General features: G+C 39.0%; 1 protein-coding gene across 4 annotated transcripts; it reads left to right on the top strand.

Moving 5' to 3' along the window:
- Window positions 1–16,585: 16,585 nt before the first annotated feature.
- LOC142619599 (uncharacterized) lies at window positions 16,586–27,288 on the top strand. 4 transcript variants are annotated; one of them, XM_075792759.1, is made up of 23 exons: window positions 16,586–16,956; window positions 17,048–17,176; window positions 17,610–17,777; window positions 17,865–17,948; window positions 18,227–18,277; window positions 19,020–19,076; window positions 19,168–19,250; window positions 19,377–19,500; window positions 19,587–19,646; window positions 20,137–20,379; window positions 20,670–20,750; window positions 20,877–21,024; window positions 21,524–21,651; window positions 21,958–22,005; window positions 22,136–22,266; window positions 22,397–22,479; window positions 23,080–23,183; window positions 23,696–23,766; window positions 24,447–24,751; window positions 24,857–25,043; window positions 25,526–25,846; window positions 26,506–26,580; window positions 26,756–27,288. In XM_075792759.1, exons 1-20 carry the CDS (start codon window positions 16,705–16,707, stop codon window positions 25,009–25,011), a joined length of 2,505 nt encoding a protein of 834 aa, XP_075648874.1. In that variant the 5' UTR covers window positions 16,586–16,704; the 3' UTR covers window positions 25,012–25,043; window positions 25,526–25,846; window positions 26,506–26,580; window positions 26,756–27,288. The 4 variants fall into 4 exon arrangements, with proteins under 4 accessions (XP_075648874.1, XP_075648872.1, XP_075648871.1 ...); XM_075792757.1 differs by having other exon boundaries at window positions 16,587–16,956; window positions 25,522–25,769; XM_075792756.1 differs by having other exon boundaries at window positions 16,587–16,956; window positions 25,522–25,846.
- The last annotated feature ends 395 nt before the right edge of the window (window positions 27,289–27,683 follow it).

Here is a 27,683-nt window from a genome sequence, read left to right as displayed (position 1 = left end):
AAATATTTCTCACACGCTCTTGCTTCTAAAGGGTGCTTGGATCACCCTTTTACCCATCAGTTTCTCCAGAATCCTACCTCTAACCCATTTAGCAAGTCCCAGGGTCATTGCCGGGCTTGTCCGAGAAGGCACTCCTCCTCGGACAACTCCTCGGACCTCTACAGTGCGGAATGACTTGTGGGCCTAGAGGCCTTGATCAAAACAAATTGGTGCCAGCCAATCAGGCCCAAAGCCCAAATGTTTATTAAAGAGCTTTTACCCCCCACATTAATTATTTCTCTTTTGATGTTGATTTAAACTCTAAAGATTGCAAAATAAGAATCAAAGGTCCAAGATATTAGCTATTCTAATTATTTATGTTTTGATGTTGATTTTCCAATATCATATCCGGAAAACAAACAGATTAAATGGTTAGCTAATTCATTTATATATATATGGTTATTTTTTTGAATTCATGACCATCTGTACGGCTTTCTAAATGTTTTTTTTTTAATTTAATAATTCTTAACTTAGCCGCATAAATTTTAAAATTAAATTATAATAATGATATTGATAAACATCTAGCGCGCTTTCAAAAAAAAAAAACATCTAGGGCTGTAAACGAGCTGAGCTTTGTCGAGTAGTGCTGTAAACGAGCCGACCTTTGGTTGAATTCAATCTACTACCAATCTAAATCACACACACAAAAATAAAATACAACACAAAGAGGGGATCAATACAAACATTAACCAACACTGCAACACAAATAATCAGAGAAGTTTCACAAATTTAAGTAAATACAATAATTGATTCTCTCACCTGCTACATTGTGTTCCTAGAAATATATGAAAAGCAAAAAAGTAAACCCAATATAAAATTACTTGAACGACCATAAAACAAAAAAATTGGAGAGAAATAAAGTAATATGTTTTTATTAAGTCTTAACTCTAAAGCTTGCACAAAAAGGAATCAAAGATCATAACTATTAGCTATTTTAATTATTTCTCTTTTGATGTTGATTTAAACTCTAAAGATTGCAAAAAAAGAATCAGAGGTCAAAGATATTAGCTATTCTAATTATTTATGTTTTGATGTTGATTTTCCAATATCATATCCAGAAAACAAACAGATTAAATGGTTAGCTAATTCTTTATATATATAGTAGATATCATGACCATCTGTACGGCTTTCTATATGGTTTTTTTTTTTTTTGAATTTAATAGTTTTTAACTTAGCCATATAAATTTTAAAATTAAATTATAATAAGGATATTGATAAACATCTAATGCTGTAAACGAGCCAAGCTTTGTCGGGTAGTGTTGTAAACAAGCCGAGGTTTGGTTGAATTCAATCTACTACCTGTGGGGACTTGAAGGACCTAAGTAAGCATTTGGGCCTTGGGCTTTATTGATGGGTGCTGGTTTGTTTTAGACTAAAGGCCTTTAGAACTGCAGGTTGGCCCATGGGTCGAGAGTCCGAGGACTCGTCCGAGGACAAGTCTTTCCTCGGACGAACCCGCGAAGGCCCTGGGATTCGCCAAGAAGATCAAGGCAGTGCTCTGGACGAACCGTTGGTTAAGAGGGAAATCTATATACTTTCTAGATGCCATGAAGTGAAGGAAATATCTTAGGAAAATGCTGCTACCTCCCCATTAAAGACTCTGCATCTACCTTCCTAGCCGCATTAATGGGGAAATGACCCCTGAACAGTAGAAGTCAGCCTTCTTGTTATCATTTGAAGACTTCCAGAGGGTGGTGGATAGGACAGGTGTCCCGTAGGGTAATTTGCATTACACGTGGATAAAGTGGGAGGAAGAAGAAGTATTTAAGGGAGAGAGGGAGGTGATTAAAAGGAGGAGGCATTGTAACCTGTAGAAGAAAAGAAAGAGAAATAATATACATAAATCTGCCTCGGCTTACGTCCGAGGAAGTTGATTTGCACCATTTGTCCATTGTTTGCAAATACTGTAACATCTTAGCCTGTTCATTAAGCTCCGAACATCAGCAAACTGGATTGCAAGCCCACACTCTACAAATTTCATTGTTTAAGGCTCATTGGGCCTAAGCCCACGTGTGTTTTTTGGGTAGAGGCGCAATTGTGCACTTACAATTGGCGCCGTCTGTGGGGATCTAGTTTGAAAAAGAGCTTGAACACCATGGCAAGCTTAGGCCTGTACCATGCAGAATCTCAAGGATCGCAACCTAAGAATCCTTTCCAACGTCTTGAACATCGGGAGGATCGAGAGGGTAGCGTTCACACTGAATATCCTAAAGTAAGTCATACTCACGGTGGAGGCAGGGCCACCCACGAGGATGGTGCCAAGGCCATGCAGAAAGAGATTAATCATCTTAAGAAGAAGCTGCGCCGCGTCAAACGAAAGCGTGCGTCATCCTCATCTAGTCCCTCTTCGGGGAGATCCCGGGAAAGTAGTTACAGTTCAAGGTCATGGTCGCCCTCCAGCAGAACATCCTCTTCTGAAGAGAATGCTTTGCCAGGTTATAGGCATAGGAAGCTCCCCTCCCGGGGCTTGGGGAACGATGCTATGAGCCGGGCGTTGCACCAACTCTCCAAATCACCATTCTCGCGTAGGATTGAGAATGGAAGACTCCCCAAAAGGTTCACCCAGCCCACCTTTACCATTTATAATGGCCGGACTGACCCGGTGGAACATGTGAGCCACTTTAATCAGAGAATGGCAGTGCATTCTCATAACGAGACTCTGATGTGCAAGGTCTTCCCTTCTAGCTTGGGACCTGTTGCTATGAGGTGGTTCAACTGTCTTAAATCTGGGTCTCTATGTTCGTTTGGGGAACTGACTAGAGCATTCGCGTCACGGTTTATTACATGCAACAGAGTTCCTCGACCCTTGGACTCGCTGTTGTCTATGGCTATGAAGGAAGGTGAGACGTTGAAAGCATACTCCGACAGGTATTGGGAGATGTTTAACGAGATAGATGGAGATTTTGATGAGGTGGCGATCAATACTTTTAAAGTAGGCCTTCCAACCGATCATGAATTGAGGAAGTCCTTGACCAAGAAACCAGTACGGAGTGTACGTCGCCTCATGGACCGTATTGACGAATATAAAAGGGTCGAGGAAGACCAACAGCAGGGGAAGGGTAAGGCGAAGGTTATCCCGCAGGAGCGAATGGATTTCAGGTCGGACAGATACCACAACAACAAGCCGAGGAGAGATTACTCTGTGCCGTCAGGCTCGGCGGCACCTCAGACAGTTAATACTGTATTCCAAGAACCGGTGCACCAGCTACTAGAGAAGGTCCGTAAGGAACCCTACTTCAGATGGCCCAGTAAGATGGCAGGGGATCCTGCTAGGAGGAACCAGAATCTCTTTTGTCAGTATCATCAGGACGTGGGTCATACTACCGAGAGCTGTCAGACCCTCTGGAACCACTTAGAGCAGCTTGTCAATGAAGGAAAATTAAAACAGCACCTGTACCAACCTAACGGACAGGGCAGTCAGTCTGGCTCGAATAATCAGAGGAATAATTCATCTCGGCCCCCCTTGGGAACGATCAACGTTATCTTCGCTGCGCCTGGCAGGACTGGCTCATGTCCCACACGGGTGATGGCAATTTCGCATTCCCAATCAGAGGAGTGGGGCTCTAAGCTGAAGAGATTGAAGCTGAGTGTGCCCGTCTTGGGATTTTCAGAGGAAGATAAGGCTGGACTATCCAACCCCATGACGACGCCCTAGTGGTCACTCTGAGGATAGGCAATTATGATGTAAGAAAGGTCATGATTGATCAAGGCAGCGGCGCGAATATCATGTATCATGACTTGTTTAAAGGGCTGAAGTTGAAATTGGAGGACCTCACCCCTTACGACTCGCTGTTAATAAGTTTTGAGGGGAAGGCTATTATACCTAAGGGACAGATTCTGTTGCCCGTGCAATCTGGCTCGAAGACGGTTAAGGTAGATTTTATTATGGTTGATGCGTATTCCCCATACACAGCCATCCTCGCCCGGCCCTGGCTGTACGCTCTGGGGGCTGTCTCCTCCACCTTGCATGTTAAGGTTAAGTTCCCTGCAGGGGAATACATTGAAGAGATTTTCGGCAGCCAATTAGTGGCCAGACAATGCATATCGGCCGTAGTGTTGCACCAGACCGAAGCGCAGTCTTCAGCCTCGGCCGTAAAAGACTTATAGCAATTAACGACTCTGGATGCGTCCGACGTGGTGACAGCAAAGGAGGCCGTGTGCGAAGACCTGGAGAAGTTTCTGATATCCAATGATCTGGAAAGGTTTTTCCAGGTAGGGGTACTTTTACCACACCAAGAGAAGGTAGAATTGGTCAAGTTTCTAAAGAACAACATCGATGTTTTTGCCTGGGACCCCTACGAGGCTCCGGGGGTTGACCCAAGCTTCATTTGTCATCATTTGAATGTCAATCCTGCTATTCCTCCCAAAAGGCAGCCCCCTCGGCGTTCTTCGAAGGAGCACTCCGAAGCTGTTAAGGAAGAGGTGCTCAAGCTCAAGAGAGCTGGGGCTATTAAAGAAGTTTTCTACCCGGAGTGGTTAGCGCACACAGTTGTGGTCAAGAAGAAAAATGGAAAATGGCGAGTATGTGTGGACTTCACAGATTTAAATAAAGCCTGCCTAAAGGACTCATTCCCGATGCCGCGCATCGACCAGCTAGTGGACGCCACGGTCGGACATCCTCGGATGAGCTTTTTGGATGCCTTCTAGGGTTATCATCAAATTCCGCTAGCGGCAGGGGATCAAGAGAAAACTGTCTTTATTACTCCAACGGGGAATTATCACTATAAGGTGATGCCGTTTGGGTTGAAGAATGCTGGGGCTACTAACCAAAGGATGATGACCAAAATGTTTGAATTGCAGCTTGGAAAAACCATTGAGATATACGTGGATGACATGGTAGTGAAGAGCAAGACGATATCTGCGCACATGAAAGATTTGGATGACACTTTTCAGGTACTTAGAAAGTACAGGTTGTGTCTTAATGCCTCGAAGTGTTCTTTTGGGGTGAGTTCTGAGAAGTTCTTGGGTTATATGGTCACTCATAAAGGGATAGAGGTCAATCCGGCACAGGTCAGAGCAATTCAAACCTTACAGCCACCTCGGAATCCAAAGGAAATTCAAAAATTAACCGGAATGATCGCTGCTCTCAGCAGGTTCATCTCACTGTCAGCTGACCGATGCAGGCCTTTCTTCCAACTGTTGAATAAGTGGAGGGGGTTCCAATGGTCCGAGGACTATGTTGTAGCCTTCCAACAACTTAAGGAATATCTTTCCCGTTCACCCATTATGTCTAGCCCTGAGGTGGATAAGGTCCTATTTGCGTATCTGGTAGTGGCTGTCCATGCGGTCAGCCTGGTCCTCATAAAGGACGACGACAGGGTACAAAGGCCGGTCTACTATGTCAGCAAGACGTTGAATGACGCAGAGGTGCGTTACCTACTTTTGGAGAAAGCACTTTTAGCCGTAGTTCATGCTACGTGGAGACTTCCTCACTATTTTCAATCCCACATTGTTGTAGTTTTGACTCAACTGCCTCTCAAGTCAGTATTGCGTAGTGCCGACTACTCCGGAAGAGTGGCCAAATGGGAGACTATTCTGGGAGCCTTTGATATCAAATACATGCCACGTACCTCGGTAAAGGGCCAAGTCCCTGCAAATTTAGTGGCAGAGTTTGCTGAACCTTTGTTGGAAGAAACTTTGAAGGAATCACACATGGGTGAGAAGTCAGTTGGCATGATTACGAACGAAAGACTTTTGACTTGGAACGTATCTATTGATGGGGCAGCTAACCAGAGAGGGTCTGGCATCGGGCTCGTCCTGGTATCCCCCGAGGGAATTGTCTTCGAAAAATCCCTAAGGTTGGCATTCTCGGCCACTAATAATGAGGCCGAGTATGAAGCAATCCTAGTTGGCATGAACATGGTACATAAGATGAGCGGAAAGGAGGTTCACATGCTCTCGGATTCTCAGTTAGTAGTCGGCCAAGTAGCAAGGACCATGGAGGCTAGGGACCCAAGAATGCAAGAGTACCTGACTGAGGTCAAACGTTTGCAACCTAAATTTGATTCCTCTATTCTGTCTCACGTTTCTAGGAGTGGAAATTCACATGCAGACTCTTTGGCTACCTTAGCGACATCCTCGGCTCAGGGTTTGCCTAGAATTATCCTTGTCAAAGATTTGCTAGAGCCAGCTCTTACCACTGTTAGTGCAATTCAGATCCACTTAATAAGGTCTGGACCTAGTTGGATCGACCCTGTGATCTCTTTCCTGAAAAACGACGTTTTGCCGGAGGACAAGTCTGAAGCTGACAAGATCCGTCGAAAAGCGTCGCGTTTCTGGTTGTCTGAGGATCAGAAATTGTACAAACGATCCTTCTCTAGACCATATTTGTTATGCATGCATCCCGAATCAACGGAGGCGCTGTTGGAAGAACTGCACGAGGGAATTTGTAGGAGCTGTACTAGGGGAAGGTCCCTAGCTCATAGGGCACTCATTCAAGGATATTGGTGGCCGAATATGCAGAGGGAAGCTCAAGACTATGCAAGAAAGTGTGACCAATGCCAGAGGTTCGCTCCTAACATCCATCAGCCGGGAGGAATCCTCAACCCTCTCTCCAGTCCTTGGCCTTTCGCTCAATGGGGATTGGACATAGTAGGACCATTTCCGAGGGCTGTAGGAAACAAAAAGTGGCTGCTTGTGGAGACCGACTACTTCACTAAATGGGTAGAGGCTGAGCCCTTAGCAAATATTAGGGACGTCGATTCCAAGAAGTTCATCTAGAAAAACATCATCACTAGATTTGGGGTACCGCATACACTCATTTCGGACAATGGCGTTCAATTTGATAGTAGAGCTTTTAGGAAATATTGTGGTGACATAGGCATCATAAACAGATACTCCACTCCAGCTTATCCTCAGGGAAACGGGCAGGCTGAGGCCGTTAACAAGGTTATAGTTAGTGGACTCAAGAAAAGGTTGGATGATGCGAAGGGCAGATGGGTAGAAGAACTACCACATGTTCTATGGAAGTATAGAACTACGCCACGTAGATCCACAGGAAAAACGTCATTCTCTATGACTTATGGTGTCGAGGCAGTGATACCTTTAGAGTCTGGTTTCCCCACATTAAGGACGAGTACTTTTAAACCAGAGAATAACAACGGCCTCCTAGAGAAGAGCCTAGATTTAGTTGAGGAACGGCGAGAAACAACTATGGTCCAAATGGCTTATTATCAGCAGAAGCTCAAACGAGGGTACGATGCACATGCGAAGCTCAGGCCGCTTGCGCCTGGGGATTTGGTTCTGAGAAAGGTTGTAGGTACTGCAAGAAACCCATCTTGGGGAAAACTAGGACCAAACTGGGAAGGACCATATCAGATTATTTTTGTAGCAGGCATAGGGTCGTATCGACTGGCTAATTTAGATAAAAAAGTTGTACAACGCCCATGGAATGTAAACAAACTTCGAAGGTATTATTATTAATAAAAGGCACTTTTGTCATTTGTGGTTTAAATTATAAGTGTATATAGGTTTAACAATTACAACTCTCCAAATATCAAACAGAAACTTGGTTATGTATGGTCCTCGGACTACATACCTAGTGAAAATTGATATCTTATTATTTGTTAAACAGAACCTTAGTTATGCCGGGTCCTCGGACCTTCTACTTTGGAGAAATTAACATCTTAAGTTACTATTCTGAAATATCAAACAGAAACTTGGTTATGTATGGTCCTCGGACTACATACCTAGTGGAAATTGATATCTTATTATTTGTTAAACAGAACCTTAGTTATGCCGGGTCCTCGGACCTTCTACTTTGGGGAAATTAACATCTTAAGTTACTGTTCTGAAATATCAAACAGAAACTTGGTTATGTATGGTCCTCGGACTACATACCTAGTAGAAATTGATATCTTATTATTTGTTAAACAGAACCTTAGTTATGCCGGGTCCTCGGACCTTCTACTTTGAGGAAATTAACATCTTAAGTTACTGTTCTGAAATATCAAACAGAAACTTGGTTATGTATGGTCCTCGGACTACATACCTAGTGGAAATTGATATCTTATTATTTGTTAAACAGAACCTTAGTTATGCCGGGTCCTCGGACCTTCTACTTTGGGAAAATTAACATCTTAAGTTACTGTTCTGAAATATCAAACAGAAACTTGGTTATGTATGTTCCTCGGACTACATACCTAGTGGAAATTGATATCTTATTATTTGTTAAACAGAACCTTAGTTATGCCGGGTTCTCGGACCTTCTACTTTGGGGAAATTAACATCTTAAGTTACTGTTCTGAAATATCAAACAGAAACTTGGTTATGTATGGTCCTCGGACTACATACCTAGTAAAAATTGATATCTTATTATTTGTTAAATAGAACCTTAGTTATGCCGGGTCCTCGGACCTTCTACTTCGGGGAAATTAACATCTTAAGTTACTGTTCTGAAATATCAAACAGAAACTTCGTTATGTATGGTCCTCGGACACATACTTAGTGGAAATTGATATATTTTTAAATTGATATATTTAGCGGAAAGTGAACAGAACCGTGATTAAAAGTGAGTCTTAAGTTATATATCTTTAAGTATCAGGCCGGAATTTGGTAAGATAGGATCCTCGGCCCCACATTTTACTAAAATTAGCATTTCAGGTCGCAAATCCTAAGTATCACATGGGTTTGCAAAATGAGGTACTGTTTACCAGCTAAACCAGGCTAGTCTTCGATAGGTTCTTTAACGCTTTACTTTAAAAGGCAAATATGTGTATTGCTGTGTGAAGTTTTAATTGTTCAACGCTTTCTTTCGTTGTGTACTAATGAGAACTTTTATGGTAAGCATAAAGATGAAAAGATGAAATAAACGTAATACAAATCAAAATCAAATAAAACTATCTTTCATTAATTATGTCGATATACATCATTGCATGGAAACATTCTAAGTACAAAGAAAAAGAAGCCCTATGGACGACCCTAAGCTTTTGGAGGAGGGTCTTGCTGAGAAGTGCTGGTAGCCTCAGTGTCTTTTAATTCCAACTCAAATGGAGATAGAACTTGTTTTCCTTTGTCTGTTGTATTGGTTGGAGGGATGACAGGCTCCACACTTTGGCTTAGGCCCTTCTCGGCACCCCCACTCCCTTCCTTCTCTTTGTTGGAACCTGAAGGTTCTGTAGGATCCGGAATGGGCTCTGGGATCACAGGAGGAAGAGCAGAAGGAGTTGTCTCAGGGGCAGGAATGGCGGCAGGAGCCTCTTCTATCTCCTGTATGTCCAGGGGAAGCCAAATGTTCTCGGACTTCCTCAGCTCGGAGGCTGAAGGAACCCCTGCTACGTTTAGGGCTTCCCCCCAGACCTACTTACAGTATTCTCGGCACATGGCCGCGAAAGCTTCTGTTAGCTGGTCTTCCGTTGCAGCTACCCCTTCCTTGTAACTTGCCTGCTTCGCAGCCTCCAAAGAATGCTTGAAGGTGCTAGCTTCCTCCTTCATCCGCGCAAGCTCCTTCTCCAAGTCTGAGCGTTCCTTCTGGGCTCGGGAGAGCTCATCATCCTTTTGATGAAGGAGCTTGCGCTGCCCTTCCACTTGAGTCCTCATCGTTCTCAGATTGGCCTCGACGCCGTCTCTTTCTCTTTTTAAGTTGGCCAACTGAGAAGAGAGTCTCTCGTTTTCTGCTAGGGCCTGGCCTAAGGACTTCTCAGTCTCCAGCCGAATCTCCTGCTCCATTCCGGCCTTTTTTCGAGAATCCTCCATAAATTTCTCGGCAGTAAAGACCTCCTGAATGGCCCGTGACAAAGAATTAAAGAGTTATATGTAGGAAAATACTTACTAATGATCCGATATTATGAAAAGGAAATGAGTAAAACTTACCAGGGCCAATTCCCTTTTTAAAGAAAGGAACAGCTGAGGCTGGCTCATTTTCTCCAAGGCATCCATATCCTTGGGCAGCAGAAGGGGACATTCCAACGCCTCGGCTAGGTGGTGAGTGTGGCCTTGTTGGAATGCCCTGATGTTGGACTAGCAAGAGATTGGTGCTCCGTCCAACCTCAAGTCAGGAGACCAGGTAGCCGGTGCTCGGCGCACTTCAGCCACGTCCCTAATCTCCCCACTTTCAACTGAACGAGCACGTCCTTTGCCTTTGTCCAGTTTCTGCTGCTGAGCTTGTTGTGGTTGCTGTCTTGGCTTTTTCTGCTTTTCGCCACCAGCCTCTTCGGCCTCCCCCTTTCTTTTCTTTTTGGGCTATTCAGTCGGAGGTTTAGGGTCGGCTGGAGGAGGGGAAGGTGGCAAGGGCGGGGGAATTTGGGCCCTTTCTGCTCTTTTTTGGGCGACTTTCTCGCCTCTCTTGGTTAGAAGGCGGCTAAGCACGCCCATTTCTTCCTCCTCGGAATCGTCGTCGGGCCGGGCAACTATTAAACCTGCAACCCCGGAGGCCTCGGCGAGCTCTTCTTCCTCGTCGGAGAGCACAACAAATTGGTTTCCTCGGGGTCTTTCGAAGTCCTCGAGCTGAAACTGATCTATCTCATCGTCCAACGTGTGCGAAGAGGACACGTGCTCCTCCGGGACGGCGATTTCTTGAAAGTGCGTCGAGAGAGGGATTGCTGCGATTGGTCGTGTGTACATGATGGTGTTGGGGTCGTCGGGAAGGTTGTGGTCGGCAAGAAAGTGCGGCCTCGCTACGTTGATTCTCTTGCACCTCCTGTCTCCCGCGATAATCACGTTCTCTATCTCCTGGAAATCTGAGGATATTGGGTCGTACCCTAGTATTAGGTGAGCTGCTCTAAGTTGCAGGTTTTCACTCACAAACACTTCTGAGCGAAGCACGCGGTTTAGGTCAGAAACGTTGCAGTGGCTCAGACGGGGGCGCACGAGTTGTTTATCTGCAAGAAAGAATACCAAAGAAGCCAAGTATGGTCAGATTTGCAATGCGTATAAGAAATCGAAATGGCCATGTGTAAAAGGAATCAAACAGTAGGGAATTTTGAGGTTAAAGTTTGGGTAGAGAAATTAACTCCTAAAGAGTCGCACCTGGGTCTCCCCATACGACTGGGCAGTGAGGGCCGTCGTGCCAGTTGCTTGAGGCGATGAGGTAGTCGTCCTTCATGCCTTTATTGGACTTGGGCAAACAGGAAATTAACCTAACTACACTGGACCGAGATTTAAAGTAATAACCTACGCCTTTAAATTTATGGCATTCATACATGAAGACAACATCATGCCAAGTGAGGCTTAAGCCCATCTGCTCATTTAGAGCGTCGACACTTCCTAAGATCCTAAAAACATTGGGTGTGCATTGGTCTGGGCACAACCTATGGTTGCGAAGGTATTCCCTAGTCACGCCTCTCATAGGGAGAGTCATCCCACCTTCTATGAAGGCAATCATGGGGATAATGACCTCTCCCATTTTCCTAGAACCACCTACGGCTTCCGCCGGACAGTATCTCAAACTCACGTCATTGGGAATGTGGTATTTGGCCCTAAAGCCTTCCATCCCAGTAGCAGTATCAACTAAACACTTAAATCTACCCATCTAAGAGAAAGGAAAGGGCAAGTTTCAAGAAAGAATGTGGTTAAGAAGGAAGCCGAGGAAAAAATTCGAGGAGAAAAAGTAGTAAAAGTAAGGACTTACGAGTTTGGAGTTATGCGAGTTTCCACGAGTTTCTGGAGAGGAAAGATGATGACCGATGCTCTGATGTGATAGAATTTTGAAGAAATGAATGAGGGCACAGATTTTTAGGCGTTATGACGTGTGGGAGGCGGCCTCGAGATTGGATGCGCCCCGCCCAAATTTTCAGGGGGTGACGAGGACCGTTGGATATTCATCTCACTGTTGAACGTGGGGAACAGGGTTTAACTTGCGGTCATAAATTCGCGCATTCTGGAAATCGAAGCGCCAAACGGCATTTTTTAGAAACGAAATGACTCTCACACGCGTGGTGATGTATGAAACGTGTGAAGGGAGATCTGGTTAGATCAAAACCCTATTTTCCTCCTTGGATGAGGAAAAATAAAGTTTTGAGGGGCTATTGTGGGGACTTGAGGGACCTAAGTAAGCATTTGGGCCTTGGGCTTTATTGATGGGCGCTAGTTTATTTTAGACTAAAGGCCTTTAGAACTGCAGGTCGGCCCATGGGTCGAGAGTCCGAGGACTCGTCCGAGGACAAGTCTTTCCTCGGACGGACCCGCGAAGGCCCTGGGATTCGCCAAGAAGATCAAGGCAGTGTTCTGGACGAACCGTTGGTTAAGAGGGAAATCTATATACTTTCTAGATGCCATGGAGTGAAGGAAATATCTTAGGAAAAGGCTGTTACCTCCCCATTAAAGACTCTGCATCTACCTTCCTAGCCGCATTAATGGGGAAATGACCCCTGAACAGTAGAAGTTAGCCTTCTTGTTATCATTTGAAGACTTCCAGAGGGTGGTGGATGGGACAGGTGTCCCGTAGGGTAATTTGTGTTACACGTGGATAAAGTGGGAGGAAGAAGAAGTATTTAAGGGAGAGAGGGAGGTGATTAAAAGGAGGAGGAGGCATTGTAACCTGTAGAAGAAAAGAAAGAGAAATAATATACATAAATCTGCCTCGGCTTACGTCCAAGGAAGTTGATTTGCACCACTTTTCCATTGTTTGCAAATACTGTAACATCTTAGCCTATTCATTAAGCTCCGAACATCAGCAAACTAGATTACAAGCCCACACTCTACAAATTTCATTGTTTAAGGCTCATTGGGCCTGAGCCCACGTGTGTTTTTTGGGTCCAGACGCAATTGTGCACTTACACTACCAATCTAAATCACACACACAAAAATAAAATACAACACAAAGAGGAGATCAATACAAACATTAACCAACACTGCAACACAAATAATCATAGAAGTTTCACAAATTTAAGTAAATATAATAATTGATTCTCTCTCTGCTAGGTTATGTTCCAAGAAATATATGAAAAGCAAAAAGTAAACCCAAAATAAAATTACTTGAAAAACCATAAAACAAAAAAAATTTGGGAGAAATAAAGAAATATGTTTTTATTAAGTCTCAACTCTAAAGCGTGCACAAAAAAGAATCAAAGATCATAAATATTAGCTATTTTAATTATTTCTCTTTTGATGTTAATTTAAACTCTAGAGATTACAAAAAAAGAATCAGGGGTCAAAGATATTAACTATTCTAATTATTTATGTATTGATGTTGATTTTCCAATATCATATCCAGATAACAAACAGATTAAATGGTTCGCTAATTCTTTATATATATATATAGTAGATATCATGACCATCTATACGGCTTTCTAAATGGTTAATTTTTTTTTTGAATTTAATAGTTCTTAACTTAGCCGCATAAATTTTGAAATTAAATTATAATAAGGATATTGATAAACATCTATGGCTGTAACAATCCAAGCTTTGTCAAGTAATGCATGTTCAAGCTTGGCTCATCAGGAAAAATCAAAAGCTTGAGCTTGGCTTAAGCTTGTGACAAGCCTAAAAATAGTGTTGGAGCTTGAGCTTGAGCTCGTGAGAAAGCCAAAAAGTTTGAGCTTGACTTGGCTTGGCTTGGCTTGATTAATTAGTCAAGTCAAACTCAAGTTTAATATCAAGCTCAAACTCGAGCTCAGGTCAAGTTTTTGAGCTTGTAATCTAAAAGAAATTACATTATTAAATGCTTAAATCTCTAAAATTAACAACAACAAAAATTGTATACTCATTTTATCATGCATCTAGTCCGACTTATGATTAGCCATTATTCAAATTAATAATTTACATAATTAAATTCATTCATTTATCATTCCTTGTCTACAGCTTCAGCAATTGTTCAAAATACAATTTTTACATTCACGTTAAATAGTGAAGAACTAGAAAAATACTTGTTTGTAACTGTGGGGAGTAAAAGGGTCTGAGCAAGTATTTGGGCCTTGGGCCTTATTGACAAGTGCCAGTCCGTTTTTGACTAAAGACCTTTAAGACTATAAGTTGGCCCACAGGGCGAAGGTCCGAGGATTCGTCCGAGGACGAATCTCCCCTCGGACAGACCCGCGATGACCTTGGAATTCGCTAGGAAGATTAGAGGCAGAGTTCTGGAAAAACTATTGGTTAAGAAGAGGATCCAAGTACCCTCTAGATGTGAGAGTGTAGTAGAAATATCTGGAGAAAAAGGCTGCTACCTCCACATTAAAGACTCTGCGTCTACCTCCCTGGCTGCATTAATGGGAAAATGACTCCTGAACAGTAGAAGTCAGCCTTCTCGCTATCATTTGAAGACTTCCAACGGGTGGTAGATGGGACAGGTGTCTAATAGGGTAATGTGCGCTACACGTGGAAGATGAAAGAGGGAAGAAGAAGAAGTATTTAAGGAGGGAAGAGAGTAAAGAAAAGGGGCAGAGGTAGCTAGACAAGAACTAAGAACTGTAATCTTTGAAAGAAAAAGAGAAATAATAAATAAATTGTCCTCGGCTTACGTCCGAGGAGGTTCATTTGCCCTACTTGTCTATTGTTTGCAAACACTATAACATTCTAACATGTTCATCAAGCTTCGAACACCATCAAACTAGATTGCGAGCCCACACTCTACAAATTTAATTGTTTAAAGCTCATTGGGCCTGAGCCCACGTTTGTTTTTGGATCCAGGCGCAATTGTGCACTTACAGTAACTATTATGAATGAGAAAATACTAACATGTTTCATAACTTTATTTTAGATGATTGATAACGAAGGATCATATGTGGCCTACTTAATTATTTATTTATTTTTAAATGTAATTATAGTCTAAAGTGGTTCTTGATCAGTTTAGAGGAATGAAAAAATTAGGTATTATAGGTAGTGGTCTCATGTTGGCGATGTCATTATTAAGTGTTGGGTTACACGTGTGAGTGAAGTCCCACATTGAATAAAGATAAGAAAAATGAGTAGTTAATATAACATAATTGAGCACATACCCATTGAGCTTAGGCCTTTTGGGTTAAAGTGTGTCTCTATATGTTATTTTAATTACTCAAAGAAACTCCCCAAGGTGTTTATTCCCCCTATAAATGGTATCAGAGCTCATAGTGGTGTGTGGCGAAGGTAGTGAAGTGTTCATGGTCCCTACCCAGTGGGGACAGAGAAAGCCTAAACAGCCCACATACAAAGATCCTGGAGAAAAAAAAAAATTAAAGCCCAACAAAGGAAAATTGCTAATGGTGCTAAATAATGGTGTGATGCAAGGTTCCCATGGATGTGTGTGCAAGGTTGACACATGGTTCTCATGGATGGTGTACAAAAGACCCATGGATGACGCATTGATAAAGTGAAAAGCCCATTAGGTAAGGGGGAGTGAGTAGGACTTGTTCATAGCTCACAGAGAGGTCTCGAAGCCCATAGAGAGGCAAGACTCACACGTGAGGGGGAGATTGTTGAGTTACACGTGTGAGTGAAGTCCTACATTGAATAAAGATGAGAAGAATGAGTAGTTAATATAATATAATTGAGCACATACCCATTGGGCTTAGGCCTTTTGGGTTAAAGTGTCTTTGGCCTTTTGGGTTAAAGTGTCTTTATATGTTATATTAATTACTCAAGGAAGCTCCCCAAGATGTTTATTCCCCCTACATTAAGATATATGTAACAAGTATATTTAGTTAACACATATAAACTTATAAATGAGTCTATACTTGAATTGTTGTGTATCAAGCTTAATAGCTCACGAGCTTGTTTATGAAATTTTTTTTTTTGCTTGGGTTCGGCTTGTTTATTAAACGAGCCTTAAACTAAGGCTCAATCTTGGCTTATTTATAAACAAACAAACATGAACAAACTTTTTATCGAGCCGAGCCCGAGTTATTCATGATCGGCTTAATTCATTTACAGCCTTATAAACATCCCTTGTTCTTGTTCTTGATAATAGCACTTAGATTAAACAAATAAAGAATTTAGTATAAATATATGAAATAATAATATTATTTTGAATAGAATCAAATATGAATGAGAATTATAAACATGGATTTGCAAAAGAGTCAAAAACTTTTGGTCATGATATTTACTATATATGAGAAAAGAAATAGTTGATCAAATCATTATTGAACAAGCTCAAGTTTGTTATAAATAAAACTAAAATTGAACATATATTCTAATTTGTTGATAAGTTTGAGCTCAATTTGCATTCAAAATAAAAATAAATTAACAATCCTTAATTTTTAATACATGACTCGACTCATTTTTTTTTGTTTTTATTTTTTAATAATTCAATAGTTATAATGGAAGATGACAATCAATTGAGCTACAAAGCTCTTGACTTCATACAAATCAGTTCATTTAGAACTCTAGTGACAATTGTAGTTAACTAATATATTTTTCCTTATTCAAAATATGAAAAATTTTAAAAAATTACTAATTCATTACTAAACTATTTATAAATTGATGTGATAATAAAAATAATTAACTAATTTCAAACACTATGCTAAATGAATTTCAAACAACAATTTTCAATTTTTAAACAATATTACATATATTTTTACACACTTCTTTATTCACACGTATTTCTAAAAAATCTTTTAAACTTAAAAAACGGTTGTTTAAAACACGCGTAACAATCCGGGCTTTAATTCTAAACTCTAAACCACTCGTTGCTCTTTCCTTCTATCCGAACACTACTACTACTGCTACAACTTTACCTCTTTCTGGTTCCAAGTAGTGTTTCAAAGTTTCAATAGCAAAGCCCACAGAACACACACACACACACACACACAGAGAAAAATGAATTGTTGTGCATTATTTCTCAACTCCACTCTTTTCCCAATTACCATTAATATCAAATCTGTTACATTCAAAAACCAATCATTTTTTCTCAGACAATCCTCAATTGTCTCCGCAAACCTTAGTACTATTACCAAACACAAATCCTTATCCTCTGTTCACTCCAACAGCCTCAGAGTTCTCGAATGGGACAAGCTCTGCGACTCTGTCTCTTCCTTTGCCACCACTTCCTTTGGCCGCGAAGCCACAAAGGTCTCTCTCTCTCTCAAACTCTGCTTCAAATTCTCAATGAATGTTTCATCACATTGCTTTGTTTTTGTTTTTGTTTTTCTATGTGTGTTAGGCACAGCTGTGGTCTCTGAATCAAACGTACGAAGAGAGTCTGAGGCTTTTGGAAGAGACCAATGCGGCCGTAGAAATGTACAACCATGGTGGTTGTAGATTGGACTTTACCGGCATTGATGTTGTTCTTGTTAGTGCACTGTTCTTAATTGGTTTTTGTTCTGTTTTTTATTTTAGTCAATTGTGTTGTTCTTCCTAAGTTTTATTTGATTGACCAACAAAATGCATGATTGTTTGTTGTTTTTGAAGGTTTTGAGTTTGAACACTCTCAAATTTCATTTTGGCATTTTGTCATATATGTAGTGTTCGTTTTGTGACTATTTAGAAGTAGGACTCATTGTAATTCGTTGTAACTTATCGTGGTAATATTTGTTCGGTAATTGTTCTCCCACATTCATTGATGTACACTTTGTACATACAACATTCATATTTTCACACGCGATGTGCACATTTAAATGGGTGATGTGTCCAGATGATGTACAATAAGGAGTATGTGAGAATCAATTCCCATATTTTCACACACGATGTGCACATTTAAAGTGCTTGTTATGTTGTCCTTGAAGGTGAAATCTGCTATCCAACAAGCACGGAGAAGTTTACCGGTGGATGGAAATGCAGCAATGGCTGTTGCAGCTCTACTACAGCATTGTGAAACTTTGCAGTTAAATTTAAAAGCTGCAATCAAGGAAGACGAAGATTGGTACAGGCGTTTCATGCCTCTCACAGAAGAGGTAAGTAGAGCGTTAATATTCAAACTAATTGTCTCCATGTTTATTGAATGCTTTCATGTGTTGACTTCTTCCCAACTTTGCATGCAGATAATTGGATTTGTTATAAATCGATCATTAGTTAAGTTGATACTGCAAATTATAGACGAAGATGGCTCTGTTAAAGATTCAGCGGTTTGTTCATTTTAACCTCACTGAATTTCACCATTGCTGTTTTATGCATATTGTGACACCGGAACTTTGTTGATTTCCTCTAGTTAAGATGGTTTCTGATTTTTCAGACAGCAGTTGTTTTATTGAAAAAAGTTTTTGAACATTTATATATATGCTTTTCTGCTCCACAATTTTTTGTTGGCTTGTTTGTCACTTTTCATATTGAAATGTTGTATCAAGAACCTAATTATTCTGGTCTTACTTTTTTTTTTTTTTCCAATTTTTGTTCCTGGTTTTAGAGTCCAGCCTTGAAACGATCACGTGAACAAGTGAGAATGCTTGAGAGAAAGGTAAATTTGGTCTTTTATTTATTTATATTATTTCCAAGTGGTGTTTTTGGTTAGATAGGTAGAAACTTCTAGTTATCACCAGCTACTATTTGATGAGGGCTAGCTAGCAAGAATATTGCTTAATTAAGGTAGTGTATTGCGGTCATCAGCCAGCAGATATGATAAATCGTTTTGACACTGAACATAAAAGAAACATTCACATAAACCAATGTCTTCCTTGTCATTGTGCAAAACTGTCATAGTGCTTCGATGGAAGTTACTTGAAAGTTGAATTTACACATATTGCTTCTAACCCTTTGGTTGGGTTTAGGTTTGCATGGTAGTGAAACTGTGCCCGGCATCTTGGTACGTAGCAGGGCTTGTCAGACCTGCTTGAGGTTTGGACAGCCCTTTGGGCCTTCTTTCAGGCAAATAAGCTGTTGGCAGAGCCTGAGAGCCCACTGAGTTTTGGGCAGCCCCTTCGGTGTAATTATTTCTGCGAAAACATATAGGATGAGCACTTTTCCACATGCTTCTAAAGTTCATATTTTAACATGGATTTATGTATTCTTTTTATTTTACATCCTACTTTCACAAGCCTGTCCTTATATTTTGAGTTGCAGTACCTTCTCGGTGGGTTTAAGTTGGCATATAAAGGTTACACATGTTGAATGCACTACTGGCCAAGAGCTTAAAAACATCATTACTCTATGTTCTTATTGACAATTTTATCTTAAAATCTTTTATTGTCTTCTCTGTTCAGATATATCAGTTAATGGACAGCTTGATTAGGAGTGAGAAGAATGAAACACCATTTCTGGTATGAAGCATGGGATCAAAGATGTATTTCTTTTGCATCTTCATGATTTTCTTTTTCCCCTAATAAAATAATTATCCCATTACTGGTTCAGGAAGTGAGTAACATTGATGGCAGGTGGTGTATAAAATCAGGGGCTGATCAACTGAAAGGCGTCAAGGGTCTACTGTTATACAGGTCCTCAAAATTATATTGTGTAACTTCCAAGATCATCACACATGCAAACACATTCTAGTTGATTTTTCTTCAAGTGGTAACTCATATGTTTTATTTGTTTCCTGAGAGATAATATGCTATTTGTAGTGGTTCAGGCCGAGGAAGCATTGTAGAGCCACTCTCTGCCGTTCCTTTAAATGATGAGTTGCAGCAAGCAAGAGCATCAGTGGCAAAGGCTGAGGCAGATGTGCTTTCAATGTTAACAGAAAAGGTTGCTTTATTATGTGATGAAATTTCTTTCCATTGGACTTATATGTATTTCATTCTTATGTTTCTGTGTTGCTGTTTTCTGCACAGATGCAAATTGATCTTGATGAGATTGAAAAGTTGTTAAACAGTATAATTCAACTGGATGTGGTAGGTATCTCACCTTTTTCTCGTTCTCTCTCTCAAAAGAGGCGTGGTCCCCTGCTTACTCTATGCACTTGCTTCTTGAATGACATTAGGTACATAAAAGATAGATTTAGAGTAGTAGTTTAACCAACTTAAAAAGTTTCAGCTGTGGTTTTGTTAAGTTGTGTTGTGGATCTCTTTATTGCTCATCAAGGAATTCTTCTAAAATAAAAAATAAATAAATAAAATCTCTGCCAAAACATTCTAGATACAATGTGTGATTGATGTAATGAAGGTCGGAAAACAAAAGGAATAATATTGGGTAGAGGCAAGAAGGCTACCTTTCTTTACCCTATAAGGATTTAGCCGCAAACATGGAGCACGCAAGCCATATGCCATGACCCTTTAAGATTATATATTCAAGCATGCCCTAGAGTCCTTGCAGATGTTTCATCATCTGATTGTTCTAGTTAGTGATTCATTAGTTGCTTATTTTGTGGTTCTTAATATGTAGGTCAATGCTCGGGCAACCTTTGGTCTTTCATTTGGAGGCGCATATCCTGATTTATTTCTACCAGAAGGCAGTGGCTCTTCTACTTCTGTTGTGTATCCATCAGGAAACAAAAATGCAAATGCATCATACCCCATTAAGAGGGAATGGACATTGTATCTGCCAAAAGCTTATCATCCTTTATTGCTTCAGCAGCATAGGCAAAATTTGCAGAAGGCCAGGAAAGATGTCAGTAATGCTACTTCTGTAAGTTATGCTGGACCCAAAAGTTGCTGACCTCTTCTTCTTGAATTAATTAATTTATTTATTTTGGGGGGGGGGGGGGTGGTGTTTCTTGAGTTAAGAGCACATAAATTACATTAAAATACTGCAAGTTGAGGTAGAATTTTCTTTTCCCAGAATGCTGTGGCAATTGACTTCTTTGAAGAAAAAAAAAAGTTATTCAGCTGGCTCTGGCTAGTCATTCTACCCTTAGTTTATCATTTATGCTAAGTTTTTATTTTGCATGTGGTATTAAACAGCGTTTTTTCCCTCAGGATATTAGGAGAAAACAGCAAGGTGAGATTATGGCACGAAAAGGAGAAAAAGATATAGATCTTCCATCCTTAAAAATGCAGGTAACGATTTCAAAAAAATGAGTTGGAATTTCATATTACCAGTTGCCTATAAATTTTCATTTTTTTATTGTACATCTCAAATTATAAGAATTTTTTTTTCAAGACAAATGCATTTCTGGTTTTCAGGTTACTGCACTAGAACAATCTCATCCAGTTCCAGTTGATTTTTTTGTTAATCATAAAACTCGAGTTTTGGTTATAACTGGCCCCAATACTGGGGGTAAAACCATTTGTTTAAAGACTGTCGGATTGGCAGCTATGATGGCTAAATCAGGTTCATGTAACTCCTCTTTTGTTTTTATGTAGTTCTATCTTTACATGGCTGTGGAATCTAAATACAAATCTCTCTAATCACAATCATGTAGAGACTTCTTATTCTATGTTAGCTACATTTTTGCTTGAGACTCTTGATATTTAGACAGTTATGGTAGGCTTCATATATTAATTGGAAATATAAACAGCTTGCCAGGCAGCACGGTACAGAATATTTATGGATTAAAAAATTAAGTCCACAAACCAAGATGCAACTTCCAACAACATATACCAAGTTTGCCCCAGACTTGCTGACTAGTTTTTCTCCTAATGTTGATGATAGAAACTTTGTGAAATCATAAATCCGGCCATGTGGCTCACAAATAATCCAAATAAGTTTAGTTAGTGAGAACAGCTGAAGATTTGCACTAAATGTTATACTAAATTTTTCCTTTTTATTTTATCATTTGGGGTTCTTTATTGTACCACCCACCATTGTAATAATTTCCTAAGTGTTGCAGGTCTTTATGTTTTAGCTTCGCAATCAGTAAAAATCCCTTGGTTTGATGCTGTTTTTGCTGACATTGGGGATGAACAGTCCTTGTCCCAGTCTTTATCTACCTTCTCTGGCCATTTGAAACAAATAAATGTAAGGATAATATATTTCCCAGAACATTTCTCACCTCATTAAATTAATAGTATGTGTTGATTGAAATTACTGGCTAGAGCACTATAAACTGCTTACAAGTTCCTTGAAATTAGTTATATGCCTTTTTCTCAATGCAATCCTTCAGCAAATTAGAGCAGCTGTTTAAACCAAGAGACTCTTGATTTCTCACTAGTTTTCAGTTAAATACTTCCTTCTGCAATCATAATTTTTTATATTTTGATATATTACAGTATTTCCTTTTTCATATGAGAAATTTACATGCAAGTTCTTTATAACATCTTGCAGGACATTCGATTACACGCAACGAGTCAGTCATTGGTGCTACTAGATGAAGTACTTTTTAAATTGGCTTGGTTAAAGTTTGGAAACATAATCACTAATTTTACAGAAAAGGAAAAAAAGAGAATAAAAGCTTACTTTTACAACAACTCTATATGGATTTTATTCTTTTTATATTTGTTAGGTTGGTGCGGGAACAAATCCCCTTGAAGGAGCAGCACTAGGGATGTCACTGTTGGAATCTTTTGCTGAAACTGGTGTTTTGTTGACAATAGCTACTACACATCACGGTGAACTCAAAACCCTGAAATACAGGTATGTGTACGTGTAAAGATGAAACCGAAATGTTAAAAATGTCATGTTTCAGTCACTTAACATGTCTAGTTTGAACAAGAAATCTAGTCTTATTGAAGTTAATTGAACTAAGTTTTTTTTTTTTTCACAGTAATGACACCTTTGAAAACGCATGCATGGAGTTTGATGAAGTGAATCTGAAACCAACTTTCAAGATTCTCTGGGGAGTACCAGGTTTTCGATATCGTTTTCGGACCTCTTTCATTCATGCTGTTACCTTTTCTTTTTCTTTGACTATTTTTATCTAGTTGCCATGGAAAAAATGTAAAATAAAATGGCATAGAGATCTATTACACATGGAATAGAGGTCGATATTGCAAATTGTATTTTATTTGTATCAGCAAGTTGAGTATAAATCATGTTAATGTCATCTCTAGTTTGTGAAAGTGGTAAATGCCCACATTTGGTTTTTTAAAATGGAGTTGCATTGATGGTGACTACTACTAGTACTGGAAGCATGATAGGCATAGAGCAGCGTGATGAATGGGTAAATACTATTTGACTTATTCAGGAAGTATGTTATTATTTAGTGTTTGACATGTTGCTAATTTTGGCAATAACTTGTAAAGTATTCCCGATAGTGTCAACTCTAGTTATATAAATAGAGCTTGCAGTTATCTTATAGGTTTACTACTAGAAGTGTGATTGTAAATTTTTGGGCTGCATGCACTTCAGACTGCATTTTTTCATTGGCCAAGCAGTGGTTCTTTGGTGTTTTTTTTTTTTGGTGATAACATTACTGGCTACAACTCAAGGAATGAAATTTTACTGTAGGGCGTTCAAATGCAATCAATATAGCTGAAAAGTTAGGAGTGCCCAGTATAATTGTGGATAATGCTCGTGAGGTATATGGTTCAGCTAGTGCAGAGATAGATGAGGTAATGTGCATTAGCTCATACATGTTTTTTTCAAATTTAGTTTTGAATACTACATGTTGATAGAGGCTTTATGATTTCTACTTTGAACTGGAGAATATAACATTATATTTCTTATATTCATTAAATATACACAAAATCTTCTTGCAAGGACTTGAGGTGCCCGTCTCAGCTAAAATAATCGCAGCTGTTCTTTTTCTATTGCTACCAGAAAAACAAGCTCTAAAATGACCTGTATGCTGTTCCAATTAAAATTTCTAGTTATATTTAAGTCAAAAGTGGAATTTTGTTACTTTGGGTTACATGATGTAGTGAATTTACTATATTAAAATAATGTAAATTTGTAATTAAGTAGCATAGATTTTAGGTGTTGGAAATTTGCAGCCCCTTGCTGTCATTTTAAGCTTGCATGTACTGAGAAGTACAGATACTAGATAATGATAGCTCATTGTTTCAGTCCTTTTACCAAGACGTCATCTATTTCAATAGAATTTATTTGTTATACTTTGATGCAGGTCATAACTGATATGGAAAGGTTAAAGCAAGACTTCAAGGAGTATTTGGAGGAAGCACAACATCACATGATGTGAGAATCTTTGACTAAAAAAAAAAAAGAACTTCTCATTTAGACTGTAGTGGCACAGTATTGTATATAGAAGTTTGGTATTCACCATGCTGTTATTTGCCACAGCTTAAAATTCTAACACTGTCCTTTGCTATTATTAAATATTATGTAATGAATGAAGGACACCAACTATAGGTTTAACCCCCACTCCAACCCCCCTTTCCTGTTTTTTCTCTGGTTAAACCAATTCTGTTCTATGTAATAAAGAAATTTGACTTTTGATGCCATATATAAACCGGGCACTGCACATATAAAATATTTGAGGCATGTGGATCTCCAACAAATGTCAAGAGACAACTATTGATGGGAAAAACTGTTTGGCACTGCGTACTCAGATAAATTGCATCATGATAAAAGCCCTCATTCTAAAATATGAAGGGACATTTGTAGAGGTCTCCTTGCTGTAGTTCAGTATCATGAATATTTTGGATTAATGATAAAAAGAATACAAGAACAGGTCAGGGAGGAAAAAAAATCCATATGGCCTTCATTTATCCCAATAAATATTATTTCAGTTATGTAAAACTTACTTGATGATTGATGCTCATCTATAATATGGCTAGCCTTGCTTTGTGAGTAACAGAAAATTCTGTACTCTGATGCATGCTTTATCTGATATCTCTTTGTATTTGTGACTATAGGCTCTCAAAAGACCTTTATGAAAATTTATTGGTTGCTAGAAGGAAAATAATGGAACATGGCACTAGACAAAGATTGAGGAAGATGCGTGAAATATCTGAGGCTGCAGCAATGGCCCGTTCTATTCTTCACAACAGAGTACGACAGCTTCGTGCATCTGCAATTCAATCTTCACAGCCAACTCCAGCTGATAAAAGCCAGCATGCATTGGCTATCAACAGACAGCATACTATGGCAGAATACACTGAACATCCTATGGCATATAAGAGTGCATCCTTTATTGAAGATATCAAGCAAACACCATCAGGTATTCATTATCAGATTTTCTTCTGCCAAATCCACCCTGCTTGTAGTTGAAAACCGTTTGAGAGACTTAATCTTGTATCTTTGCTTTCACCTAAATATGTTGCAGAGAAGCCTCAGCTTCCCAAGGTTGGTGATATGGTGTATGTTTCTTCCCTTGGGAGGAAGGGGACAGTATTAAGATTGGAGCCATCTAAAGATGAAATAGTAGTTCAAACCGGTAACATGAAGTTGAAGTTAAAGTTGACTGCTATTGAGAAGTGACTAACGAGGATTTATACATGTCCTGAGAACAAGTAAGCATTTTCTGTTTGTGCACCTCACTTTTTTGGCCTATCTCCATAACCTGTTCAAATTAGCAATCTAACACTGCCTGGGATAATGCTGGTCCTCAGTTCACTCTAAATTAGGCAATAATTAATAAGTAGGTTGTTAATAGGATACAGTGGCAAGGAAAGGGTGAAAGACTATCTTTATGATTAATTGGTTATAAATTTATAATACAATTTGAACTAAGGAAAAGTAATTTGCTTCATCATACTTCAAAATGTAGGAACTCATGATATACAGAAATGCTCCAAAGACGTAATAGACCAATAATTTTGATTCTCCAAAACCCCATTCTGTACTGGGCTTTTTCTTCTATTTTCTGATCTCAGCACTTGGGTAGTACTCAAGCATTGAAATATTCTCTTTCTTGTACCCATAATGTATGATTCTCTATCTCCTTTGCATTATGCGGGAATTTTCTTACTTATATGTCACATCTTTCAGGAAGGTGGGATTGTATTGAACACTGTCACCATCAGGTGCCCTCAAGAAGATAAACCATCAGAAACCAGAAGCATTCTGAAATTCGAATCTGAAGATTCAAGAAAACAAAGAGCTTTGACAGTTCAATGAGTCAAGTCATAGAGTTTTAAGATATTATCAGCTATACAAACCCACATCCTAGTGGAGACTCAATGATGGTTTACTGTGCAATTCTGGCATCTTGAGGATATTAAGGAAAATGGTGTAAGGTATACTTTTGTTTAACTTCATTCATGGGTTTCTTCACTGGCTTTGCTGCCCTCTCTCTCATCCACTTCCTCCTTCTGTAAGTTGGCTTCATTCATTTTTGGCTTTATTGCTCTCTATTGTTCGCTTTGTTTTCTCTACAATTCATTTAACCTTCCCTCTACTATAATTAATTAATTATAGAATTTTACTTTGAAATTTTAGAATAATTGATGCTTACTCTTTGTTTAAGTTGTCTTTGATTCACTTTAGGCTTGTAAATTACTTTTTTTTTTAAATGAATGATGTTTGAATTTCATTGTGCATAGCTAATTCATAGAAATTTGAAGTTAATCTTGGTTTTTTTTTTTTGTTGATAAACTTATTTGTATAATTTAACATTTATATTGAGATTTATTTGATTTTAGGTATCATTCTTTTGTAGGCTAATCTTTTTTGAGATGTTTTGATTAGGTCTTTCAAGTTCAAGTTTAGGACTATGAATGATAGGAATATTAGGCACTAGGAGTGTTGGCAAGATTTTTTGGAGTTGTATGCTAAACTCATAGATTTTAATTATGTTCAAGTTTTATTTCAACAATTTTGGTAGTCATATTTTCCCGTTTTGCTAATCCTCATTTAAAGGAATTCCTTACACTTTTTTTTGGTTAAACACAATTTCTATAGTTTTTTGTTGCTACTTGCTGGTCTTTTTGGTTTTCCAATTCTGTGGTGAATGTGAGAGCATGTTTATTTCAGGTGGGGATTTCATCTGGTGCAGCAGCTGCAATAAAAGTGGGAAAGAGGCCTGAAAATGATGGAAAACTTGTTGCTGTAAGTCTTATTGCCTTCTTCAAACCAATATAGAATCTCTGTTGCATGTTTTTGTATTATGATAGTCAGCTTAGGTTATTTTAATTCAAGCTTCACATCATAAATATAGAATCCCTTTAAATATATTTAAGATGACTCCTTTTGTATTCATACTGATGGTAACATAGATTTTCAGAAGGTTTTTGATCTACTCTTGGAAGTTTCTGAGGTTGAAAAGATAACCCATATAGGATGGTGAAGATAGTTTTTGTGTTTAGCAATGTGGGGTTCCAACGAGGAGGGGATAAGATATTGCCAGAGATAATGTTTTGGAATGCTAGAGACTTTGCTTCAAGTTTGCTGGCAAGGAAGAGAGAAGGTGTAGCCATGGTTTGTGGGTTTTGAATGGTTCACTGACTACATTGTTGGAGGAAAATGTGGCTCCATCTCTGGAGAATTTAGTGAAGTCAGTTCCAAAGCCAGAGAAGTTGATGGAGTCCGTCAGCAATTTCTGGAGAAGATTACTATGATCTTATTGTATTTGATTGATGTATCTAAAACATTGAGAAATTTTGCTTTTGCAGAATAGAATTTGATCTGTTTGCACTGTATAGTCTTCATTATTAGGAAACTGACATCAAGGATTCATTGATGTCAGCAGCATGTTTACTGTGATCTTTTTTGCTTTTTGTGTTTTATTTTAATGGATTGAATTTTCTTTGCATTGCATTTACTGTTTTGTGGCTTGATGAAAGTATAGTTTTAATGTATACAAGTTATTGAAAGTTAAGGAGCCATTATCTATTTCTGCTATAAATAATACTCCACTATAAGTAATTTGGTTTTGGTACTTTCTTTGTAAGCTAATCTATAATTTATACAGGATCTTATTAATTTCTTTGCAAGTTAATAATCTATTATTTTCTTGCAAATTAAAATAATACAAAACTCATAATACAACAAAATATGAAAATAAACGCTTTCACTTATTCAAAAAATAATAAATTAAAATAAAAAATAAATAACACTGATATTGCCTTGGGAACTGTATACTAAAAATCTTATATATATTATATAAGATTTGTCACATATATTATAAAAATCTTATTTTGAATCTATATCTA

The sequence above is a fragment of the Castanea sativa genome, chromosome 12 (assembly GCF_040712315.1).
Source record: "Castanea sativa cultivar Marrone di Chiusa Pesio chromosome 12, ASM4071231v1".
Taxonomy (NCBI): Eukaryota; Viridiplantae; Streptophyta; class Magnoliopsida; order Fagales; family Fagaceae; genus Castanea; species Castanea sativa.
The sequence above is the reverse complement of the archived record's forward strand: the minus strand, read 5'-3'. Positions and strand labels throughout refer to the sequence as shown.